We start from the raw sequence: 21,444 nt of genomic DNA, 5'->3' as shown, positions 1-21,444 counted from the left end.
GTAAAGTGATTGTTTAAGATAGATCTTCGGCTCAAGTAAAACATATTAAATCAAATATGAAAGGGAAATACAATGGAGAAAAAAATCATGTTGAAATAATGGAGGAAAAAAATAAGAACAACAACAAATAATACGATAACTGTTATTTGCAACATTTTTTTTATCAAAATCAATTCATTTATCAATATTTACAACCATAAAAAAGAATTTAAATTATATACACCGATCGTATTGTTGCAACTGATGACTTCTTTCTTTTTATGAAGTGCTGGCCCTGAGAAATTGTATGAGAATTTGTCTCAGGACTTTCTAAAAGCAAGAGGAATCTAATTTTTTGGAAAAGGAAAAATTCTATCTGAAGGAACAAATATCTCTGATATTTAAATAACTGTTAGTATCAAAAGAACTCCAATAGATGATTGGCTGCCAGTTGCAAAGGTCACATTATTCTTGAAATATCTTAAACTTTTTATGAAATGTCAATTTATTTACATTTAAAAAAGGAAAAAAGGAAGAAGCAAATTTGCAAGGTCACAGCAGAATCTATGTCCAATGTAAATTCAGACATCAAATTCTTTGATAAATGAAAATTTTAAAAATATATAGAAACTATAGAGTATATGATCCTAGATAGGGGTGAGGAATAGGGTAAAAGATAATACTTTCTCTGTTTCAATTTATGTGATACTTTTTATTTTTTAAGAGTCAAACAATTTAAGTTTGACTTGGAATTTGCGCATGAAATCTTCAAATTTATATATTTGTAAACTACGTAAAAAGTACTATAAGTTACCATGATTGACAATTCAAAATATTTAAAAGATGTATGAAAAATTTACGATAAAAAATAGATTTGTTTGAATCTCGAAATTCAAAAGGTGCTACATAAATTGGAACAGAGGTAGTAGGTATTTGAGCATTGTCTAGTTTTTCTACTATTAAGACATAACCCTAGATAGAAGGGTATGAAGGGGCGAGAGATAGGGTAGAAGGTTAATAGGTATTTGAGTGTTGTCTAGTTTTCCATGTTACTATCTTATTCTTCTATTTTATTATCTGTTGTTTTCTTTGCTTTATTTACGCCCTATTTGTTCTTTTGCTAATATTCTTCTCTTTTATTTTTAGCATGATTTATTCATTACTATATTTTCTTTCCATACTTGAGTTTGATATGTTTTACTTGAGTCGAGGGGTTCATAAAAAAACAACATGATCTCTACCTTCACAAAATAGGAATCAGATAAGGCTCCATACACATCACCCTTCCCAACACTCCAATTAGGGTGCCAATCTAATATAGCACTGCTAACGTGACAGTCAGTCGATAGCGAAAGCAAAACTTCTCACGTCTCTATAAGTGTACTTACACAAGAATTGTTGTTGTTGCATGTATTATAAAACTACTTATATATATATAATATAAAATAGAAATAGGATTAATCTTGCTTTCTTCTAAAGTTGGGTATCCAAGAATAGAGTGATCCTGTTTTTCAACTTCACCAAATTGTAGTTGAGATAGTTCATCTTTTGCTTCAAGTCTTATTATCCAACTTTCTTCATTTTTTTCCCCAAACAAAACACCCTTTGTTAGACAAAAAATAATCCCTTGATGGATCGAAGATTATGATTCAAAAAGGAGACCTTTAGTACTATTTCTAATTTCATTGCTTTCTCTCATAAGCAAGGTTACACATAAATCTTCAACTTTTTCCATTCCTTTCTAAAAAAGCAATTGTAATTGAATATTTATAATGTAGGAAGCACACACACATTACATAATGAAAAGTTGTTATATTTATATAGTTGCTATATATTGTTAGTATCCGTTTCCAATAAATAAATAAATAATAAAATTCAATTATATTCTACACCTCTTGATTTAAAATCACGGATCAACGAATGCTCGAATAGAGCCATATAAGGAGGAAGTCTCACGTACTATTTTCTAAAAAAAGAGTAGCTATCTAATGAAATTTCAACTAAGCACTACTAATCAATTCCACTCCGAAGGATCAATGTTGTGCATAACCTTGTAACATTACAAGTGTATCATGAAGGTTTTGGTTTCTTTCAACAATTATTAGTAGTAATTTTTGGCCATGATAAGTCATTGTAATATCTCTATAATTTAAAGAAAAAGAAGGATAATGTGGGGAATTGCTTTCCACACCCTTTATGAAGTCTGGTCGGTGGGCAAATTAAAGTAACAAAATAACAAAAGTGAGGGGAAAAAATGTTAGGAGTGCTATGGCTTTCATGATGTTATTGGAAATTGACCACTTTACCCTCTCTTATTTTTTTTTTATCATACAATAACATAGTTAATTAAGGAAATTCAATTTGGTATTAATGACTACAAAATAAATTATAACTTTGATTAGTGATACTAAGATTTGAATTGTGATCTCTTTACAATGTACACAAAAAAAGATGTATTGAATTTTGTTAGAGAATACAATATTAATTAGTGTTAAGTATATATTAGTTTCATTAGATTTTCACTGCTAATCACATTCACTTTTTGTCTCTTAACTTTTGCCCTGGCATTCCCATAAGTTGGGCCAACTCCAAAGCATTACCATGATGGGAAAGCTCTATATTACTAACACTTTCTTTTGCCCCTTTTAAGGTATGATAAATAATATTTTTATTTTATTTTTTTCCCTTCCACTTAATTGCTGCAACTTGTGACACAATTTTGATGAAATTGCTTGATAGCTTGTTCTATGAATCTTCTTAAACACAAATATTAGACGATTTCTTCTCATATATTCAAGTTTGATGGACAAAGTTATCAGATACCTATGTCAATGTGAGCTACTAAGATAGTAGGTATTTCATGAATTAGTCAAGGTGCACTAGCTGACTCGAACGACATTGTTATAATTATTTTTTTTTTAAAAAAAGTGAAAATGGGACTCTGCAGAGTTATTTAGTTCTCTAATGTCTTCTTGTTAGTTTATTTTATTTTTGAGGGAATTTTATCATGATTTTTTATTATTCTAAAAGTAAAAAAAATAATCAAAAGAGGAAACATAATGGGAGTGGTTAGAGGGGGGAAATAACAATATATTTAGAGATAAGAGAGCATAATCCACCAACAGAACTGACAGAAGCATATAATTAGTATTGAACTATATAAGTCAAATTATGATCTATAATTAGTTGATTCACTTTTAGGGCACCAATGAAAGACCTTGGGGGTGAAGGGGGGTGGGAGATATTTCCTTCAATTTTATTTTAAATTTCAAGTTACCATATCAGATCTATTTATAAATTCTCACATATTATTGTGGGTCTAGTGATATATCTTCAAAATCTCTATAACAATGTCATGAATAATCGATTCAAAAGAACTTGACCGTCATAGTAAAATATTATTATAAATTGCAATGGAAATTATAAAAAGATGTAACATTATTTATATATATACCTAACTCCAAAAATAATGTACCTCCTTTGCAGCTAATAATATAGTTGGAGAGTTTTAATTGTCAAATTAGCTCTTGTCTATATTGTATGGGGTGGAGTGTTGGCTAGTCAAGAATTTATATATTCAGAAGATGTATGTTGCGGAGATGAGAATGTTGAGATGAATGTGTGGACATACTAGGATTAGAGTGGTCTCTGTGATGAGGGAGGCGAGACTAAGATGATTTGAACTTATTATTATGGGTCTAGTGATATATCGTCAAAATCTCTTTAACGATGTCATGAACAATCAATTCAAAGAACTTGAACGTCATGGTAAAATATTATTATAAATTACAATGAAAATTATAAAAAATCTAACTGTATTTATATACTGTAGCTCCAAAAATAATGTACCTCCTTTGCTGCTAGTAATATAGTTGTAGAGTTTTAATTATTGTCAAATTAGCTCATGTCTTTATTGTATGGGGGTGGGCTATTGGCCTGCGAAGAATTCACATATTTAGAAGATGCATGTTATGAAGATTGTTGAAAAATTATATGCACAACGGAAGGAAATAAGAATTTTACTGCTTACATGAATAGTAGATAACACATAAGTTTATGCTAGAACATATATAATCATGATAGAATACATAAACTTGTTGAAATTTAATTCGATAAATACCTTTTGAAGCCTGAGTAGATACCTTCAAGCGAATCCACAAGTTAGACTGTAGTTCTGTAGTTTTCTACAGTGATCCCAAGTTCACAGCCGATGTCTCTCAATACTTGAGTGGGTAAGTATTGTATAGAAAACTTTTTTTTTCCTAGGTTAGGAGAAACCCCTACTTATAGGGACCTTTTTCCAGTCTAAAACTGAAAATAGGATTGTGAGTTCTAGTTAAATATGGACCACAAAATCAATTACTAAGGCTCCTTATTATGGAAATAATTCAAAATAATTAATTTGAATTATTTTTACCATAATAAATTACAAATCATTCCACTAGAAATTCGTAATTGCACTCCTCTATTTATATTTCAAAATTCTCCATTAAACACTTATGTAATTCCTCATGTTAAGATTACAGATACTAATCAATAAATTAAATTACTGCTTTAGAGCACCGCTTAACTTATTTCATGTATCGGATTCATAAATCTACTTGCAAGGTTTGACACAATGAAAACTTATAAGCTTCTCAAAAAGGTATATCATCAATCTCTATATCGAGACATGGATTCCATCAACTGACTTATTATATATATTATTATCAACCAATCTATCAGGCATATTGACCCATCTCAGAATCTCACTTTTTAATAAATTAAAACAATAATTAATATATACAGATCCTAATAGTTATATCAGGATTGAGAATATAAGTATATTTAATAATTTAGAGAATATGTTTTTGTGAGTCAGTCTAAAACAACTATCTCTACTCGTCCCTTTAATACATTCAAAATGTATTAGTACAAGAAGTTGAAACTATACCGTTTCTATAATCAAGATAAATTACATATAATCTTGTGCTACAATCATACCGATGGCTTGTCCAATTGCTATCTTAGATTGTGAACAAAAAAATTTATATTTATAAGAATCGATGATTTAATCATCTATGTATAAGCTAAAACTCTATACACTAAATCATCTACTATATAAGTAAATAGACACATAAACGAATATATGATCTATTAAAACTTATATCAAAATTGAATAAACAATTATTCTATAATAAATACTACATCTAAACTCATGGTTAATAGTATATATCCCAACAAAGATGAAAATGTTGAGATAGATGTGTGGGCATACTAGGAGCGACAAGATTAGGAATGAGGTTATCCGGGAGAAGATGAGAGTGCCTTCTGTCACAGACAAGATGAGGAAAGCGAGATTACGATGGTTTGGACATATAAGGAGAAGGTGTGTAAACGCCCCAGTGAGGAAGTACCAGAGGCTAGTTGTAGGGAAGGGGTAGAGATAAGCCAAAAAAATATTGAGGAGATGTGATTAAACAGGACATGACACAACTTCATATTATCGAGAACATGACTCTAGATAGGAATGAGTGGAAGTCACGTATTAGGGTAGAAGGTTATAAGTAGGGGTAGAGTGTTCTCTTGCCTTACTTTTGTTATCTATCGCCATATGTTGTGTATTGAGTTTCGATTATAATACTATTTTACTGCTGGTATTGTTTTTTTTCTTATAGGTCTACACTGGTTTTCTTACTAACTGTTATGCTTTTTGTATTATTTTTTTCCCTTTTTACTTGAGTTTGATGCACTTGAACAGAGATTCTTTCGAAAATAACCTCTTTACCTCCATAAGATTATAATAAAATTTGCGTACACTCAACCCTCCTTAAACTTGAGTTGGTAAAATTTCACTCAATATTGTTGTTGTTCAAATTAACTCCCGTGATTGCTTAAATGTGAATGAGTATAAATGCCATCAAAAGTCACAGTTGCTCAGCCCGTGAGGCTTTCAAAACTAGAAATAATTAAACGAGGGGTTGGTAAAATACATTTTAATTATTTTAGTATTTATTATGTTAGTTGTGAATCTTGTGATAGAGATAATGTATAGTTAATTTTAAGTGGAAACCACTCCTTTTTTTCATGGTCAGTTTCAGCTCATGTATTAATCCAAAAATATTCCTAATAATAGCTATACATCTATAAAAACAATATTAATGCGCATATACTAATCAAGAAAGCTCCTAATACCCACTATACCAAAAATTAGTTCATTACCATTAAACCTCTCCCCCCCCCCTCAAAAAAAATATATTAAAAAAAAAAGAAAGAGATATGATGTTTTCGCTATATGTGATTATATGTGGAGTATTTTTCATTCTTAATAAAAGATTTCAGATTCGAGTATCGAGATGTATCATCTTTGATAGAAAATGTGAAATTTTTCGATATAAATACATATTAGACGACCTTAAGACATATAGTTTATACTTTTGAATTTTGAGTTTAAATTTCTCAATTTATCTAAATGATATATTCTTGTAGCTATATAAATGTTAAGTTATTATTTAGATTACAAGTTTCACAAATTATTCTTTTTCTAAAGCTTCGTGCTCTACGTACATTAACTTATTCATAAATAATTATAAATATATAAATATAATAACGTAGTAACTGTTTATGTATTTTTTTATTTTATCACAGGGATATGAATATCTAGTCATAAAATACTGTTTTATTACGATGTTAGATCTGTAAACTTTTATGAATCCAGATCAAAATCAGTAGGCAATTTAATTAAGGAAAAATTATTTAAATACACAATTTATTTTATCATATTCTCTAAAAAAAATTATCATTTAAAAAAATTATAAAAATTCTTACTCTCTCATATTCTTGGATACATCACTTTACGTGATGTATCAATCGGATAGATACATCACTTTACGCGATGTATCGATTGGATACGTCACTTTTTGTTGGATGCATTACTTTACGCGATGTATCAGGATGTACACGATGTATCGAGCAGGGGCGGACCCACGTGTAGTTGAGGGGGTTCATCCGAACCCCCTTCGTTAAAAAATTACACTGTATATATAAGATAAAATTTTTAATTTATGTATATATATTTAACATTGAACCCCCTGAGCATAAGCTAAAGGACTAGCTCAGTGGCAAATGGGGTTCAATATTTCGTCTTAGCTTGTCTCAGCTCGCGGGTTTGAATCCGAATAAGCACATTTTTTTTTTCTAATTAGCGTGTTTAATTTTTTTTGAACCCCCTTTATAATATTCCTGAATCCGCCACTGGTATCGAAACGTTGAGTGATGTATCTGAAATGAGACACAATGTATTAAGACGTTGAGGAAAGTATCCGAAATCGGAACATGATGTATCAGAGTGATTTGAAATATATCCGAATTTCACTAAATTTAATAATTTTTTATAAAAAATAATAATAATAATAAAATATAATTAGCTCCTTACACTATCAGATTCCTAAAAAATTTACAATTAATTAATGCTTACTATGTATCTCGTGGATGTCTTAATTAATCAAATCTGTAAATTCTCTTATTATGACTTCAGCCTTTCTTTTGTTTTGTTCAGTCAGACGAAGTGTACAAGTACCCTATTTTGGGATCACTATTTTAATCCGGTTCGTAATTAGAAGCAGAGCCTATATTTTAATTTTATGAATTTTAAATTTTAAAATAATTACTTTAAATGTTAATAGTTGAGTTTTAAACTTAATATTTATGCTTATATAATAAATTTCTTAAGACAATATATTATTTGAGCAAACGATACTGGATACGACTGAATTGGACTTCTACCTACACCCTTGCTCGTAATAAATATTTTTTTAAAATCCATTTTGGAATAATTATATATGCAGTATTTGAGGTTTAAGATGACAAAATTTCAGACACATATTATTTGAAATGCGTATTAAATAGGTCCAAACAAGATAACCGCATTTTTTTCATTTTTTATTTTATTTTAATAAGTTTTGGCCTTTCCTCCCAAGTTAATTTCTAAATTATAATTAAATCTTAAATTGCGAGGGGGTGGTTGGAGGGGGGCGGGGGTTAATATAGGTCAAGTGTAATTTTCAGGAGGCTAATCTAACGCCCCTACAAACGCGTGAGCACCACATCACAAGTTCCATGTGTACCTATCTCCTAACCTAGTAGCTTCGTATCCGAGCCACTTATTTGAATTTTCGAACGTTAGCTAAAAACTGGTATGCCTTTATTGGCTTTATTATTAATTTTATTTATTTACACAATTTTTAATTAATAAATTTTTCCACTAACCAATAAGAGAAATAAAAAACACATCTCCAACTGGTTAATCAAATTGCGAGTTTACCTTTTAAAAAAATACTATCAAATCATCTAAACAATAACTACAAGTAATTATTCGTAAAATCAGCGTATATATAAATTGAATTATTAAAATTTAGTTAATGATGTTTTTCTGGAGTGTTAATGATGCTTTGTTTCTAAGATTTTAAAAGGGAAGTCCAATGAAATTTTAGTGCAAAGTTTGTTGAATTAAGCTTGGTTAATTTTGTTATTGTGAATGATTCATTTATAGGTAACTGTCTAACAACAAATTTGATGGTTACCTTCAGCCTAACTAAGACGTGGCCCATTAATTAGTAAGGGGTGGCACAATATTTAAGATATAGACATTTTGGAATTTTATTTTGGCTTTCTAAATGAGTCCTTTCATTTGGTTGGGTCAATATTACGTATGGAACTAGGAAGAGGTTGAGTTGGTGTAATATATCGTATTTATTAAAGGAAGTTATAAATTAATTTTTTTTTTGAATGTTTTTTTAGTCGAGCTCGTTGCACTTGGTAATGAAGTTTGTTATTTGCAAACTATTGATAAAAATAAATTTACCGTGCATCTGAAAGATAGCAATTGCAAATTGACATGAACACACTGCAGGAAGCTATGGACTTATAGAAAAAGGGATATAAACTGAAGAACAACAGTAATAGTGACGCAAAGAGAAAGTGCCTTAAAAGAAAAGGGAAAGTCCTAAAGAACAAAGCAAAAACATGACAAAAATTAAATAGGAGTAACTATAAGGCTAGGACGAAGCTACAGTTCTATTTACGAATTCGACAAAATTTAGTAAATTTAGTTTAGATCATATTTCGTGTTAAAATATATAAATCGTTTATTCAGAACTTAGTAAGTTGTCTTTTATTAGATAAAGAAATCATAATCTTAACCCTGCTTATAACCATCTTGAAGTAAGGTCATATTTTTCAATGATAAATTTAAAATGTGAATAATTTAAGTTCTCATTGAAAAAATGGGATATATTATTTTTATTATTATTATTATTATAAGCTTATTGATCATTGCCTTCTTATATAAGTACATCAATATTATTTAGATTAATCATGTTAAATTGAGCGTATCATGATCCAACTTGGTTTTTAGCCCAAGTAAAATTTGGAAAGTTATTTACTAGTTTAACTCATTTTAACTACCTCAATTTCAATTCAATCCGCTCATTTAATTTGAAATTAAATCTAACCATTCCTTTGGATAGGAAAGTAGTTGCATATATAACTGTTGCAATAATCAAAGAGCTTCTTCTTGACTAAGAATAATAACAAAATTTTGAAATCTTTTTTTGAATTTAATTTGGGAGGGAAACAAATTCTCAACTACTACAGTTGTATACATTTAGGTGGGCTAATAAAACAGTGATATTAAGTTGTTTTGAAGGTGACATATTCATCGTGTTCTGCTGGCCAATTTTTTAAATTTCAAATAACAAAAATTTATTACTCCATTTATAATATAAACATGCATGAAGCTTCAAAAGATAAGACTTGTTTTTTTTGTTTGAATATAATTGAATAATTATTGAGAAATAAAGGGATAAAACAGTAACACTTTTGAAAATGTAGCTGTTGTTGCTCCAAAAAATTATAAAAGACCCATTCCTGTCAGAATTGTGTAACAAAGTTTATTCCTAACTTTTTGGAATTTCAATTAGCCCAATTTTTTGATATTTGATTGATCAAAGTATTTTTTCAATTGGAAATAGAGATAACAAGTTTTATCAATGATATTTCATGTCGATTGTCTCCCCTATCTCTAAACACTTCTCTGGAGCAATGGTGTGGGATTTATCCGAACCTAAGACTCTTTTAGGTGGGAAATTATATTGTATATACAAGATTAACGTTATTTTTTTATATTTATATTTAGATATTGAATTTTTTTGACTTCTTCATGTGTTTATTTAGCTTTCTACCCACCCCTCATATCACTTCATCCGTTCCGACTATAGCTCTAAATCCCTATAATGCTTCTCTAGAGTATATGCAAATGTTTTTGAATAATATTAAATGCTTATTTACCAAATATATATAAGAAAATAAGTAAAAAATTTACTTACTTTTCAAATTTCTATACATAAAAAAATGTTTCCTTATTGTGTGTTCAGTACGAAGGAAATTAATTTTTTTATGTTTAATTGGTTAAAATATCATTAAAAAATATTTTCTCTAGAAAACAAGTTATGAAAATAGAAAAAAATAATAATTCATAAGTAATACTTTAAGTTTATTGTTTCCCAACTCCTATCCCTTGATCATCCCCAACCCACGCCATCTTCGAACTCACTTCCCATCTCTCACTTCTATAATATTTTGCTAAATTACATATAAATATATTTTAAAATAATATTTTATAATTACTTAATGAATTTACTTATTTTTTAAGAATATATTTTTTCCCGCACCGAACACACATAATCTTTTTTCTTTTGCCTCCTCGATTGCCACATTGGATTCTTTGCATTGTGGTGCGAATCAATCTATTCAAGAAACATTCATTTCCCTTAACTTTTGACATCACATGATGAACCTTTATTTCTTGTCATATCAAATTTAATTTATTTATTTGTGCAAAGTAATTATTTAATTTTAATAAGTACTAACAATTTGATCATGCAAAATTTAGTTGGTCGCAAAAGAAAATAAATATAATCATGTATGCGTGATGCGACATTTGGTTAGCGATACTAACTAATTAATACGTTAATGGGCGACTCAGGAAGCTTCATTTCGGAACCTTATAAGGTTAGAAGTAAAGTATTTCGAGGTAGGCACATGAGCACAGAGAAGCATGGAAACTCTAAAAAAAAAAAATTGGAATCGTTCCCCCTCCCCCCCCCCCCCCCCCCCGCGACAACGGGGTAAATTATGAAATTATAATACATGTTTTGACAATATGAGAATCAACTATTTACAGATAAAAAAACTTTTTAAATAGATAATTTATGTATAATAATTTGTTTATTATTATTATTATTATTATTATTATTATTATTTTATTATTATTTTTTTAAAAAAAAATTCACCCAAATACCCGATGTTTATTTTGGATCCGATTAAATCTACAAATCCAAAGTTTCCGATTTAAAATTAAGAGGTAGTTATCACTTCGTCATAATCTTTATTGGTTCTTTATTACTCCTTCCATTTTAATTTGATATGAAATTTTAAAAAGTAAAAATAAATTTTGAATCTTATGATTTTAAATTAAAAACATTTAGACTATATCAAAATGTATTTTAATCTTATGGTCTAAAACATGTAATATGAAAAGTTAGAATTACGAAGTTGCAAAAAATTTGAAACGAATTAAGAAGAAAAAACGGACAAAGAAATTAAAACAGCTTAATGACAGTTCGGAGCAAATTCAGAGGTAATATATGAGTTAATGAGAATTCAATAACTTTCGATCAAATCTTATATATGTATTAAAACATGTACTAAATATTTATATTTCCATGAGGCAGAAATAAAATCGACATACGCTATATCATCATCCTCACATTCTACTGTGGAATTTCACTCATTATTGATGTTGTACTAAATATTCGACTGTAAATCCATTTATTATTTGTATCTTAACCTGATATAATTATTATTTTTTATAAACTTCAAATTTTGAATTCACAGTTATATAAATTATATTAAAAAATAATGTATTATACAGACGTAGTTGATACATTTTTTACTTTTAGAATTAAAATGCTTCTTCCTAGTCTCTTACTAGTTGATTCAAATATTTAACCACCTGCTCGACAAAAGAGTCATACAACGCGCTGAGAGAAAATGGATTCAAATGGGGTCCGGTATTAGGCTCGGAACTACGTAGCTCTAAAATTCTACAAATTCAATTCAAAGCAGCAGTTTTTCTTTCTTTTTTTCGTTGTTTGTATAAAGCAAATAAAGCGCTTTTCTTGCATTTCGTGGGGAGAGAGGTGAGTTGAGTTGAGGGGTGGGTGAAAAAAAGCAGAAAAAGAGGAATCAAGCAAGCCAACACTGAAGTCTTTAACACATTACTAGTACTTTGTAGTGTAATTTGTATTTGGTGAAGGGGTAGTAGTGTATACAAGAAGAAGATTACAGGAAAAAAAATTGAATCTTCATTTACTTGGGTGTCCTCGGTGAGGTTTATTATACTTTTTTTCAATCAGTTTAGATCTTGTTCTGAGCTCTGAATTCTTAATCTTGGGTTCTTTTAGAGAATTTGCTACTTGGAGTTTTGTTGGTTGTTGGGAATTTGATGTCTGGCCCCTCATTCTTGGGTTCTTTCAGACAATTTACTACTTGGGGATTTGTTGGTTTTTGGGGATTTGATGTCTGACCTTTCATTCTTGGGTTCTTTCAGACAATTTATTGCTTGGGGTTTTGTTGGTTTTTAGGGATTTTTGATGTTTAGGAATTCATTATTATCAAGATAAAGGTGTTTTCTTTAGCTGTTTGAACTAAAAAAATGGCGGCCGATGGAGCATTGTCTTTCTCGGTGACGTCTGTAGTAGAGGATGTTCTTCAGCAGCATGGTAACAACAGCCGATCAAGAAATCTTGATTTGGATGCCCGTAAAGCAGAAGAAGCTGGTAACTTCTGCTCCTTTGTGTCTTTTACTTTGTGGTTGATCATTAGTGATTAGGCTGTAGATTCAATGTAATTACTAGCGTGTTCATGTAATTTTATGAATAAATTGGAAATTTGAATTATCATCTCCAAATCATTGATGTTGAGTGATCTGATGATCCTATGTTTGAATTCTGTAGCAAGAAGGAGGTATGACGCAGCAGCGTGGATAAGAAAGATAGTTGGAATTGTGGGAGCTAAAAGTTTGCCAGCTGAACCATCTGAGGAAGAGTTCAGGTTTGGTTTAAGGAGTGGAATGATACTTTGCAATGTACTCAATAGAATTCAACCTGGGGCTGTGCCCAAGGTAATTTCAATCCAACCCCATCTACCTCCGAATCGTAATAAAGCAAATCAACCAATCAAACAATAATCCCTCAATACAATACTAGTAGAGATTGATCATTCAAAAAGGAAAATTTCAAGTTAAAGAAGATTCTTGATAAGGGATCTTTTTGTTGGTGGCTTTGAATTGTTGTTTTTCACTTCAGAGATTTGACCTTTATCATTGATCAACTACTGCAGGTTGTTGAAAGTCCATGTGACTCTGCAATTATCTCAGATGGACCTGCTTTGTCTGCATACCAGTACTTTGAGAATGTCAGAAATTTTTTAGTTGCTGTGCAGGAATTGGGGATTCCCTTGTTTGAGGCATCTGATCTTGAGCAGGTAAGTCTTAAGTGCATTTGATGGGGGTCCAAAGTAGTCTATAATCACAATGGGACTCTTAGTAAATTGAGTCTTAGTGTTGTTGTATAGGCATTGTTATGATTGTTATTGGAATTTCTATATAAGTATTAGAGTTGTTGAATGATACAGCTGCATTCTTGACAATTGTCAGGGAGGAAAATCATCAAGGATTGTGAATTGTGTTTTGGGACTTAAATCCTACAGTGATTGGAAGCTAGAAGGTGGTACCGGAGTCTGGAAATTTGGTGGAAATATAAAATCAAATGCATCAGTGAAACAAATTGTGCGGAAAAATTCTGAGCCATTCACAAATTCTTTGTCAAGGAGTATGTATGAGAAACCTATAAATGGTGCATGCATTGAAGCTGAAAAAAACAAAACGGTAGGTAACCTCTGCTTGACTGAGGAAAGCATTACATACATGTGTTGAGAATAATGAATTCAATGGACTATTCTTTAATCAACTCTTCTCCTTACAGTCCAGCTCTTCCTTGAGCATGCTTGTTCGTGCAATTCTAACTGATAAGAAGCCAGAAGAGGTTCCTAACGTAAGTTGAATTTATTAAGTTTGATTAACTTTCCGTTTACATTTTTGTAGGGTAATGTGGAAGCAATTCTGCAAAAGCCTCAATCGTTTCACTTGTTCCTACATTTTTCTCCAAATTACTTTCACTTGTTCAATCGTTTCAGCTGAAGTAGGGAGTGTCACACAAGCATCAAATGTGCTTAGACACAAAGAAAAGCAATCAAGTGAACTTAGACTAGTAGGAAATTGTATAACATTGTACTAACCTGAGGTTTTATTTCTCGTAAGATTGTATAACATTGAATTTTCTTTTTGACTTGATTGGAAATTATTCTCTGTCGGGGAAATTGGAGATGCGAAGTTAATTTACTATAGAGTGTACAAATGACCTTGTTGTCTGGTAGACACAAAGAAAAGCAATCAAGTGAACTTAGACTAGTAAGAAATTGTATAACATTGTACTAACCTGAGATTTTATTTCTCGTAACATTGCATAACGTTGAATTTTCTTTTTGATTTGATTGGAAATTATTCTCTGTCGGGGAAATTGGAGATGCGAAGTTAATTTACTATAGAGTGTACAAATGACCTTGTTGTCTGGTAGAATTTAACTCTGGACCTTGTAGTCCTTGGAACCCCAGCCTTGTCACTCAGGCTTTTCCTTGTTAGCTTGACATCTGAAAAATATTGAGTTTCTTCATTCTTGATTTTACTTTAAATCACGTGTGTTTATTTAATTCACAAGTTCAATATCCTTTGGTTCCTCGTTACCAGAAATCTTGATCCTTCTGCATTAAAAGCAATGTACACGATTAGCTCTTCAGATATGGTTGATGTCCTCTCTGATGACTTTTAAATTCTTTTTATCTGGTATTTGTCACAACAACTCGTGAAAGTCAAGTCCTGCACCAGAATTTTTTCTGCATAGATATTATCTAGACATTGTCTTAACTAGAAAAACATTTTCCTTAATCATTTACCTTAAAGATATAACATCTTTGTTTCATTAACCTATGATAGGCATGTGGTGGTAGAACTTCCTGCATAGTACAGACTCATGCAGTTCACCACCTGTAAACTGCTGGAGAGTTATTAGCTATTATCTGTGATTTTATTTGGTATCTAGTGCCATTTGTTCTAAACTCCAGCAATGTTCTGCATGCTACAGCTTGTGGAGTCGGTGTTAAATAAGGTTGTTCAGGAATTTGAGCATCGTGTTGCAAGCAAAATTGAACTGGTAGGTTTATCAATATTCATCTATCTGTTCAATTACAAGATTATTCATTGTTGAAGTTGGATTATAACTTCCCTATTAGTCACTATTGATTCAGTGCTCTCAGTTTTCTCTTTCCATTTTTATGCTTGGATAAACTTCTTTTACTGACTCCATCCTTTGATTCCTTCTTACAATATCTACTTCTACACAAGTGAAAAGAAGTAGGAACAGTTACTCTACTTTCTTTATGTTATTTACATGTGTCATCTTATGCTCTGACACACCATGTAACATCCTTCCATCAGAGTAAAGAAACTACAGATTATTCAACTGGTTCTTGTGGTAACAAATCCCTCGTGAGACATACTTCTGATAGTGCAAAGGTGAGGTATCTAATTTACAATATCCAACTGTTTTAATTAGAGAAGTATAATTTCATGTCAAAAGACATGATCCCTCCTACTTGCAATTTTTTCTTCCTTCTCAATCAGGTTGACCAAAGGAACGTGACCCTAGAGAAGAAAGTGGACTCCTTGCCAGATGAAGAACTTGAAAGAAGATACGTGAAGCAATACAACATTGTTGACCAACAGCAAAGAGACATTAAGGTAAGCATTGAAGATCGACAGGCATGATTAGACCCTTAAACATGGAAAAATTAATTTCTCCCCTATATTCTTATGAGCCTTACTGTCCTATTGTAGAACCTGAAGCAAACTCTTTCAACTACGAAAGCGGGTATGCAGTTCATGCAGATGAAGTTTCATGAGGAAATGCATAACATTGGTAGGAATATTGCACAATTCTTTATTTTTTTTGGTTGTATGGTGTGGGGATCTCATGGGTTTATGTGGATTCCTTGATTGGTGTTTCCACCTAATTATATCTTGCATTATAGGCATGCACATAAATGGCCTAGCTCATGCAGCTTCTGGTTATCATAGAGTTCTTGAAGAAAATCGCAAGCTTTATAATCAAGTTCAGGACCTTAAAGGTGACATTCTTATGTGTTGGACCGCGTCATCGTGTCTTTCTTCATCTCTTACTCAAGCTTTGAACTGAAGGTTGTCTGTTTTTGCTTGATTAGGAAGCATAAGGGTTTACTGTCGAGTAAGACCCTTTTTGCCCGGGCAATCTAATTCTGCTAGTTGTGTGGATCACATAGAAGATGGTACCATTACAATTAGTATTCCATCAAAGAATGGCAGAGGGAGAAAGTCTTTCAACTTCAATAAAGTATTTGGATCTTGCTCAACTCAAGGTAAATGTCAAACATAAAAGAGCATCTAATATTGTATCTGAAATTATTGGTAAAATGGTATTTATGTTTACCTTTTATTAAGATTGGAACTGTACTTTTAATTCTGTTATCCCTCAGCTTTCTTCAGTGATTTCCACTTCTTAATTTTTGGTAGGCGAAGTATTTTCTGATACGCAACCACTGATAAGATCAGTTCTTGATGGCTATAATGTCTGCATTTTTGCTTATGGCCAAACAGGATCAGGAAAAACCTACACAATGGTTAGTTAAAGAAATGTATTTCCATCACAAGTAAAGTCTTATTCTCTCTGTTGTATGTGCTAAGAAGCTCTTTTGCGGTATTCAGACAGGACCTAACAATCTCACCGAACAAAGTCAAGGAGTAAACTACAGGGCTTTAGGTGATCTATTCCTTCTTGCAGAACAAAGAAAGGATACCGTCCACTATGATGTGTCTGTGCAGATGATCGAGATATACAATGAGCAAGTTAAGGATCTCCTAATTTCTGATGGTGTAAATAAAAGATATCCTTCTCAATATCTTGTCACTTGCATTTTAACGATCTTTACTATTCTTCTTCTGGACATATTGTATGTTTGGCAATAAAACATTCTTATATTTAGAACTATTTAAGTAACTTTAATACAACATGTTCATTCTCAACCCCGTCGTGCTTAAGCTTCCTGCATTCCTTAACCTAAAATTACGTTAGAAATACGTAGTGCTTCTCAAGGACTAACTGTACCAGATGCAAGCTTGATTCGTGTGGCTTCAACTTGTGACGTTATCGATCTGATGAATCTAGGGCAGAAGAATCGTTCAGTGGGTGCAACAGCACTCAATGACCGTAGTAGTCGCTCTCACAGGTTTGAATGCCAAATCTTTTCTCTCTTAATTTACTTTCTATTGCTTCGTAAGAAACTTGTAGCAGAGATGCTAACTTGTCTGGTCTTGAATGTGCAGTTGCCTAACAGTGCATGTTCAGGGAAGAAACTTGGCTTCTGGAGCTATTCTTCGTGGTTGTATGCATTTGGTTGATCTTGCAGGAAGTGAGAGAGTGAACAAATCTGAAGTAACAGGAGATAGACTTAAAGAGGCTCAGCACATTAACAAGTCTCTTTCAGCTTTGGGTGATGTTATCTCTGCTCTTGCCCAAAAGAATGCACATGTCCCGTACCGTAACAGCAAACTTACACAGCTTCTGCAAGACTCACTAGGTAGGATATAAGCTAAATCATGGAACTCGATTGTTCTTGTGACTCTCTTCTTTCTGTCTAGTAAAGATTGCTTTTTGGGATGTGACTTTCTTGTAGGTGGGCAAGCCAAAACTTTGATGTTCGTTCACATTAGCCCTGAACCTGAAGCAGTAGGAGAAACAATTAGCACACTTAAATTTGCAGAACGTGTTTCTACTGTTGAACTAGGCGCCGCACGAGTAAATAAAGACTCTACAGATGTCAAAGAGCTCAAAGAGCAGGTTTTTCTTTTTTCCTTTTTATTGCTCTCTCTCTAGTATAAAAAAATATTCCTAGTATAGATTGGTTTGTTCTCAAGGACAATATCTTGGTTTTATCAGATTGCAACTCTGAAAGCAGCACTAGCGAAAAAGGAAGAGGAGTCGGTCCCCATGCACCATAAGGTAATGAGCAGTCCATGTGGCATGCAGTCATCACCCATTCAATCCAACCCACAGAAAAGAGAAATTCTAGCGGATTCAAATATCCAGAGGAGACCAATGGACGATGTAGGCAACATAGAGGTAAAGTCTTTAGACTTGGCTGTCTCTGTAAATGCAATTATATCGAGGTCTTTTAGTGTTTAGTGGTGTTCTAGCTCAAACAATAAATAGATGTGGCAATACTTGGAAGAGCACGAGACTTGAATAAGCTTATATCAAAACTAGAGGACAAGATACCATTAGTGAATCTTTTTTATGATCATCCATTTTGATGTGGTTCTAATATGCAAAGACCTTGATTGACATCTACTAATGTGCAGATATCTAGTAATTCAGCATTCAGACAAAAGAGGCCAAGCTATGATCTTGATGAGTTACTTGGAAATTCCCCTCCCTGGCCACCAGTCAACATTCCTTGTGAAAACTACATAGGATACGATAAAGACATGGGCACAGGTGAGTGGGTAGACAAAGTCATGGTGAACAAACAGGACTCTATCCATGGTGTGGGGAAGCCCTTTGGATATTGGGAATCTGAAAATGGCATGTCTGATGCCTTTGCTCAGAAATATCTTTCAGAATCATCTAAATTGTGCCAAGAAAAATCAAGTAATCTTTTCCCATTGAGTGACCACTTTGACATCACTCCTGCTGATGAGCTGGAAGAATTTGATGCTACGACTAGTGATTCGTCTGAGCCAGATTTGCTTTGGCAATTCAATAATTCCAAACTAAAAAGTTTGACCAATGGGAATGAGTCAAAGATCCAGAGATCAAATCCAAAGCATGCGAAGAGCCCAGAAACAAGGTAGTCTCTCGTTCACCTATTTATTTTGCACTTCAAAAGTAACATAATAGTTAATCAATCAATCAACTACATTTCAATCTCCAAACTAATAAGGGTCAGTCATAAGAATCCTCCATAGTTGTTCTACTCTATTTGGTCTCAGTTCATCTTTAACATTTCGTTTAACTGATTGTGGCAGGACCATGCCTTACAAAGTAGGGCCTTCACCATCACGAAAGACAAATGGAATTGGCCACACACCTCAGCGGAATGGGAGGCACGCCATGCCAACTGAAATTAAGCGAAAAGCAGGAAACAGGAAGTAGGAGGGATGTATTGTGGCCAAGCTGTTTCCAATTCTTTTATTTTTTTTGTTATTATTTCGGAGGGTGTATGAGAGAGTTGTTTTTGCTTTACTAACAAAGTCTCTCTGGCCTATTTGATTTTTCCCTTCAAAATTTGTAGTTTGATTTATCTGAAAAGGCAATAATTCCGTTGCGTGTAATTTTTACATCATTAGATTTGTAGAGATCAATTTGTACTTCCATATAACATTTGTGTCACAATTGAGGATTTGACATGTACATTTTGCACATATTCAATTTAGTTTGGTGGTGCTTTATAGTAAAAAACTGAAGTTGATTATGAAACCATTAATTTTCTCTGATTCTTACTTTTGTTGATGTCCTGGCTGTACAGACTATTATCACATAGTGGGAAACAATTTTGTCCAAGGTATGTTCAATGATGATAACATTGTGATTCACCCTTAACCAGAGGTTTTGGGTTCGAGCTCCGGATATGAAAAAAAATCATATTGGGAGCGGCACTCCCAAATGGGCCCTACAGTGTGTTATCTGGATTTAGTCGGGACTCCAGAAGGATGAAAGTTGTTAACTTTTAAATATTTGGAGAATGTTTTCTGCCAAGAATAATATTTTAAGAATGTAATATAATTTTGAAACATAGTTTAAGAATGATTTTGGGTAAACACTCAAAATTTGAGCTACACCCAAGGTAAGGAACGTACAAGGGGTCAATGAATGAAGTGAAAACTGCTCAAAAGTAAGCAAATTGAGTGGTGTGTGTATATGGGTTCAAATTATAGCAAAATGTGTTCGAGCGCATCTCAACTAATTTTACGAGATGCCTGTCACCTCTCACCAACAACAGGTACCAGGTAACTCTGTTCATCAAAGCTAGGACAAATGGAAAGAATTACCTAGTATTTTTATTTTCATTGGGATTCAAACTTGAAACCTCATGGCTTTAAACTACTTCATTGACTACTTGGTCACACCCTTGGGTGCGTTATTCGGAATTTATCCTATTGAAAAATAACAATAACAACGTATCCAAGTGTAATTCAGGATTTGAAAATGGTGGTGTGCACACAACCTTACCCCTATCTTATGAAAGTGAAGAAGTTGTATCAGATAGACACTTGACTCAAATAAAAAAATATAAAAGACAAGTATGTCAAACGAATACAATAACAAAGAAATCATGCTAAAAACAATTATGAAGAGAACAGTCACAACGCTAGAAAAAAGAAGAAGAGATAACTGAAGCAAATGAAACAACTCGTAATACTAAATTTGAAGAATAAGATAATAAGAAAGTAATAATAACAATACTAAAAATGAAACTAGACATTGTTCGACCTACTAACCTTCTATCATAATCCTCCATATTTTTCTATCTAGGGGCATGTCCTTAGGGTTGGGCATTAGGTCAGTTTAATTCGATTTTATAAATTTCAGTTCAATTTTTTGATTTTTGATCCAAACCAAACTGAAATAAATCCAGTTCGATTTGGTTTTTATAATTTCAGTTCAGTTTATTCCGGTTTGATTTTTGATTTGTTGCTAACTTTTTATTATTTCGAAAAATACACTACTAGCAAACAACGCATCTCCAGAAAAGCTTTTGTTTGAAAATCCGACAACTTATGCTATTCCTCAATAAACAATAAAGCAATGGTACAAACATTTTCAATTACAAATAAAAGCAAGAATAAGTTAAAAACAAATATGAGAACTTGGGATTTCAATTTGATTTTTAAAGTAATTTGGAATTGGGTTAGGATGTGGAGTGGCACTGTGGGCATTGGAACAACGGAACCGGGTCACTCCCAGTTACAATGGTCAATGGGCTCAGCCTGTATATACAAGTATACAACTATATTAAATATTAATTTTTCGATTAATCAAATTTAATTAATTAAAAATCGAAAACCAAATCGAATAACTGAAATTTTGAATTTCAAACCAAAATCGATCGTTTAAATCGAAAAGTCAAAATCAAAATTTAATAAAAAATCAGTTCGATCGATATTTTCGATTTGAATCAAAATATGCCCAGCCCCTACATGTCCTTGCTATAGTGCAT

The 21,444-nt window shown here is 32.1% G+C and overlaps 1 protein-coding gene across 1 annotated transcript; it reads left to right on the top strand.

Moving 5' to 3' along the window:
• Positions 1-12,065: 12,065 nt before the first annotated feature.
• LOC129882976 (kinesin-like protein KIN-14I) lies at positions 12,066-19,720 on the top strand. The gene is made up of 19 exons (XM_055957502.1): positions 12,066-12,857; positions 13,035-13,201; positions 13,420-13,563; positions 13,736-13,966; positions 14,064-14,132; positions 15,279-15,347; positions 15,632-15,709; positions 15,818-15,934; positions 16,031-16,112; positions 16,225-16,320; positions 16,414-16,587; positions 16,742-16,848; positions 16,934-17,112; positions 17,296-17,454; positions 17,552-17,805; positions 17,902-18,065; positions 18,165-18,347; positions 18,587-19,074; positions 19,253-19,720. Exons 1-19 carry the CDS (start codon positions 12,734-12,736, stop codon positions 19,377-19,379), a joined length of 3,012 nt encoding a protein of 1,003 aa, XP_055813477.1. The 5' UTR covers positions 12,066-12,733; the 3' UTR covers positions 19,380-19,720.
• The last annotated feature ends 1,724 nt before the right edge of the window (positions 19,721-21,444 follow it).

Source organism: Solanum dulcamara, chromosome 3, assembly GCF_947179165.1.
Source record: "Solanum dulcamara chromosome 3, daSolDulc1.2, whole genome shotgun sequence".
NCBI classification, from domain to species: Eukaryota; Viridiplantae; Streptophyta; class Magnoliopsida; order Solanales; family Solanaceae; genus Solanum; species Solanum dulcamara.
This window is presented reverse-complemented; position numbering and strand designations above follow the sequence as displayed.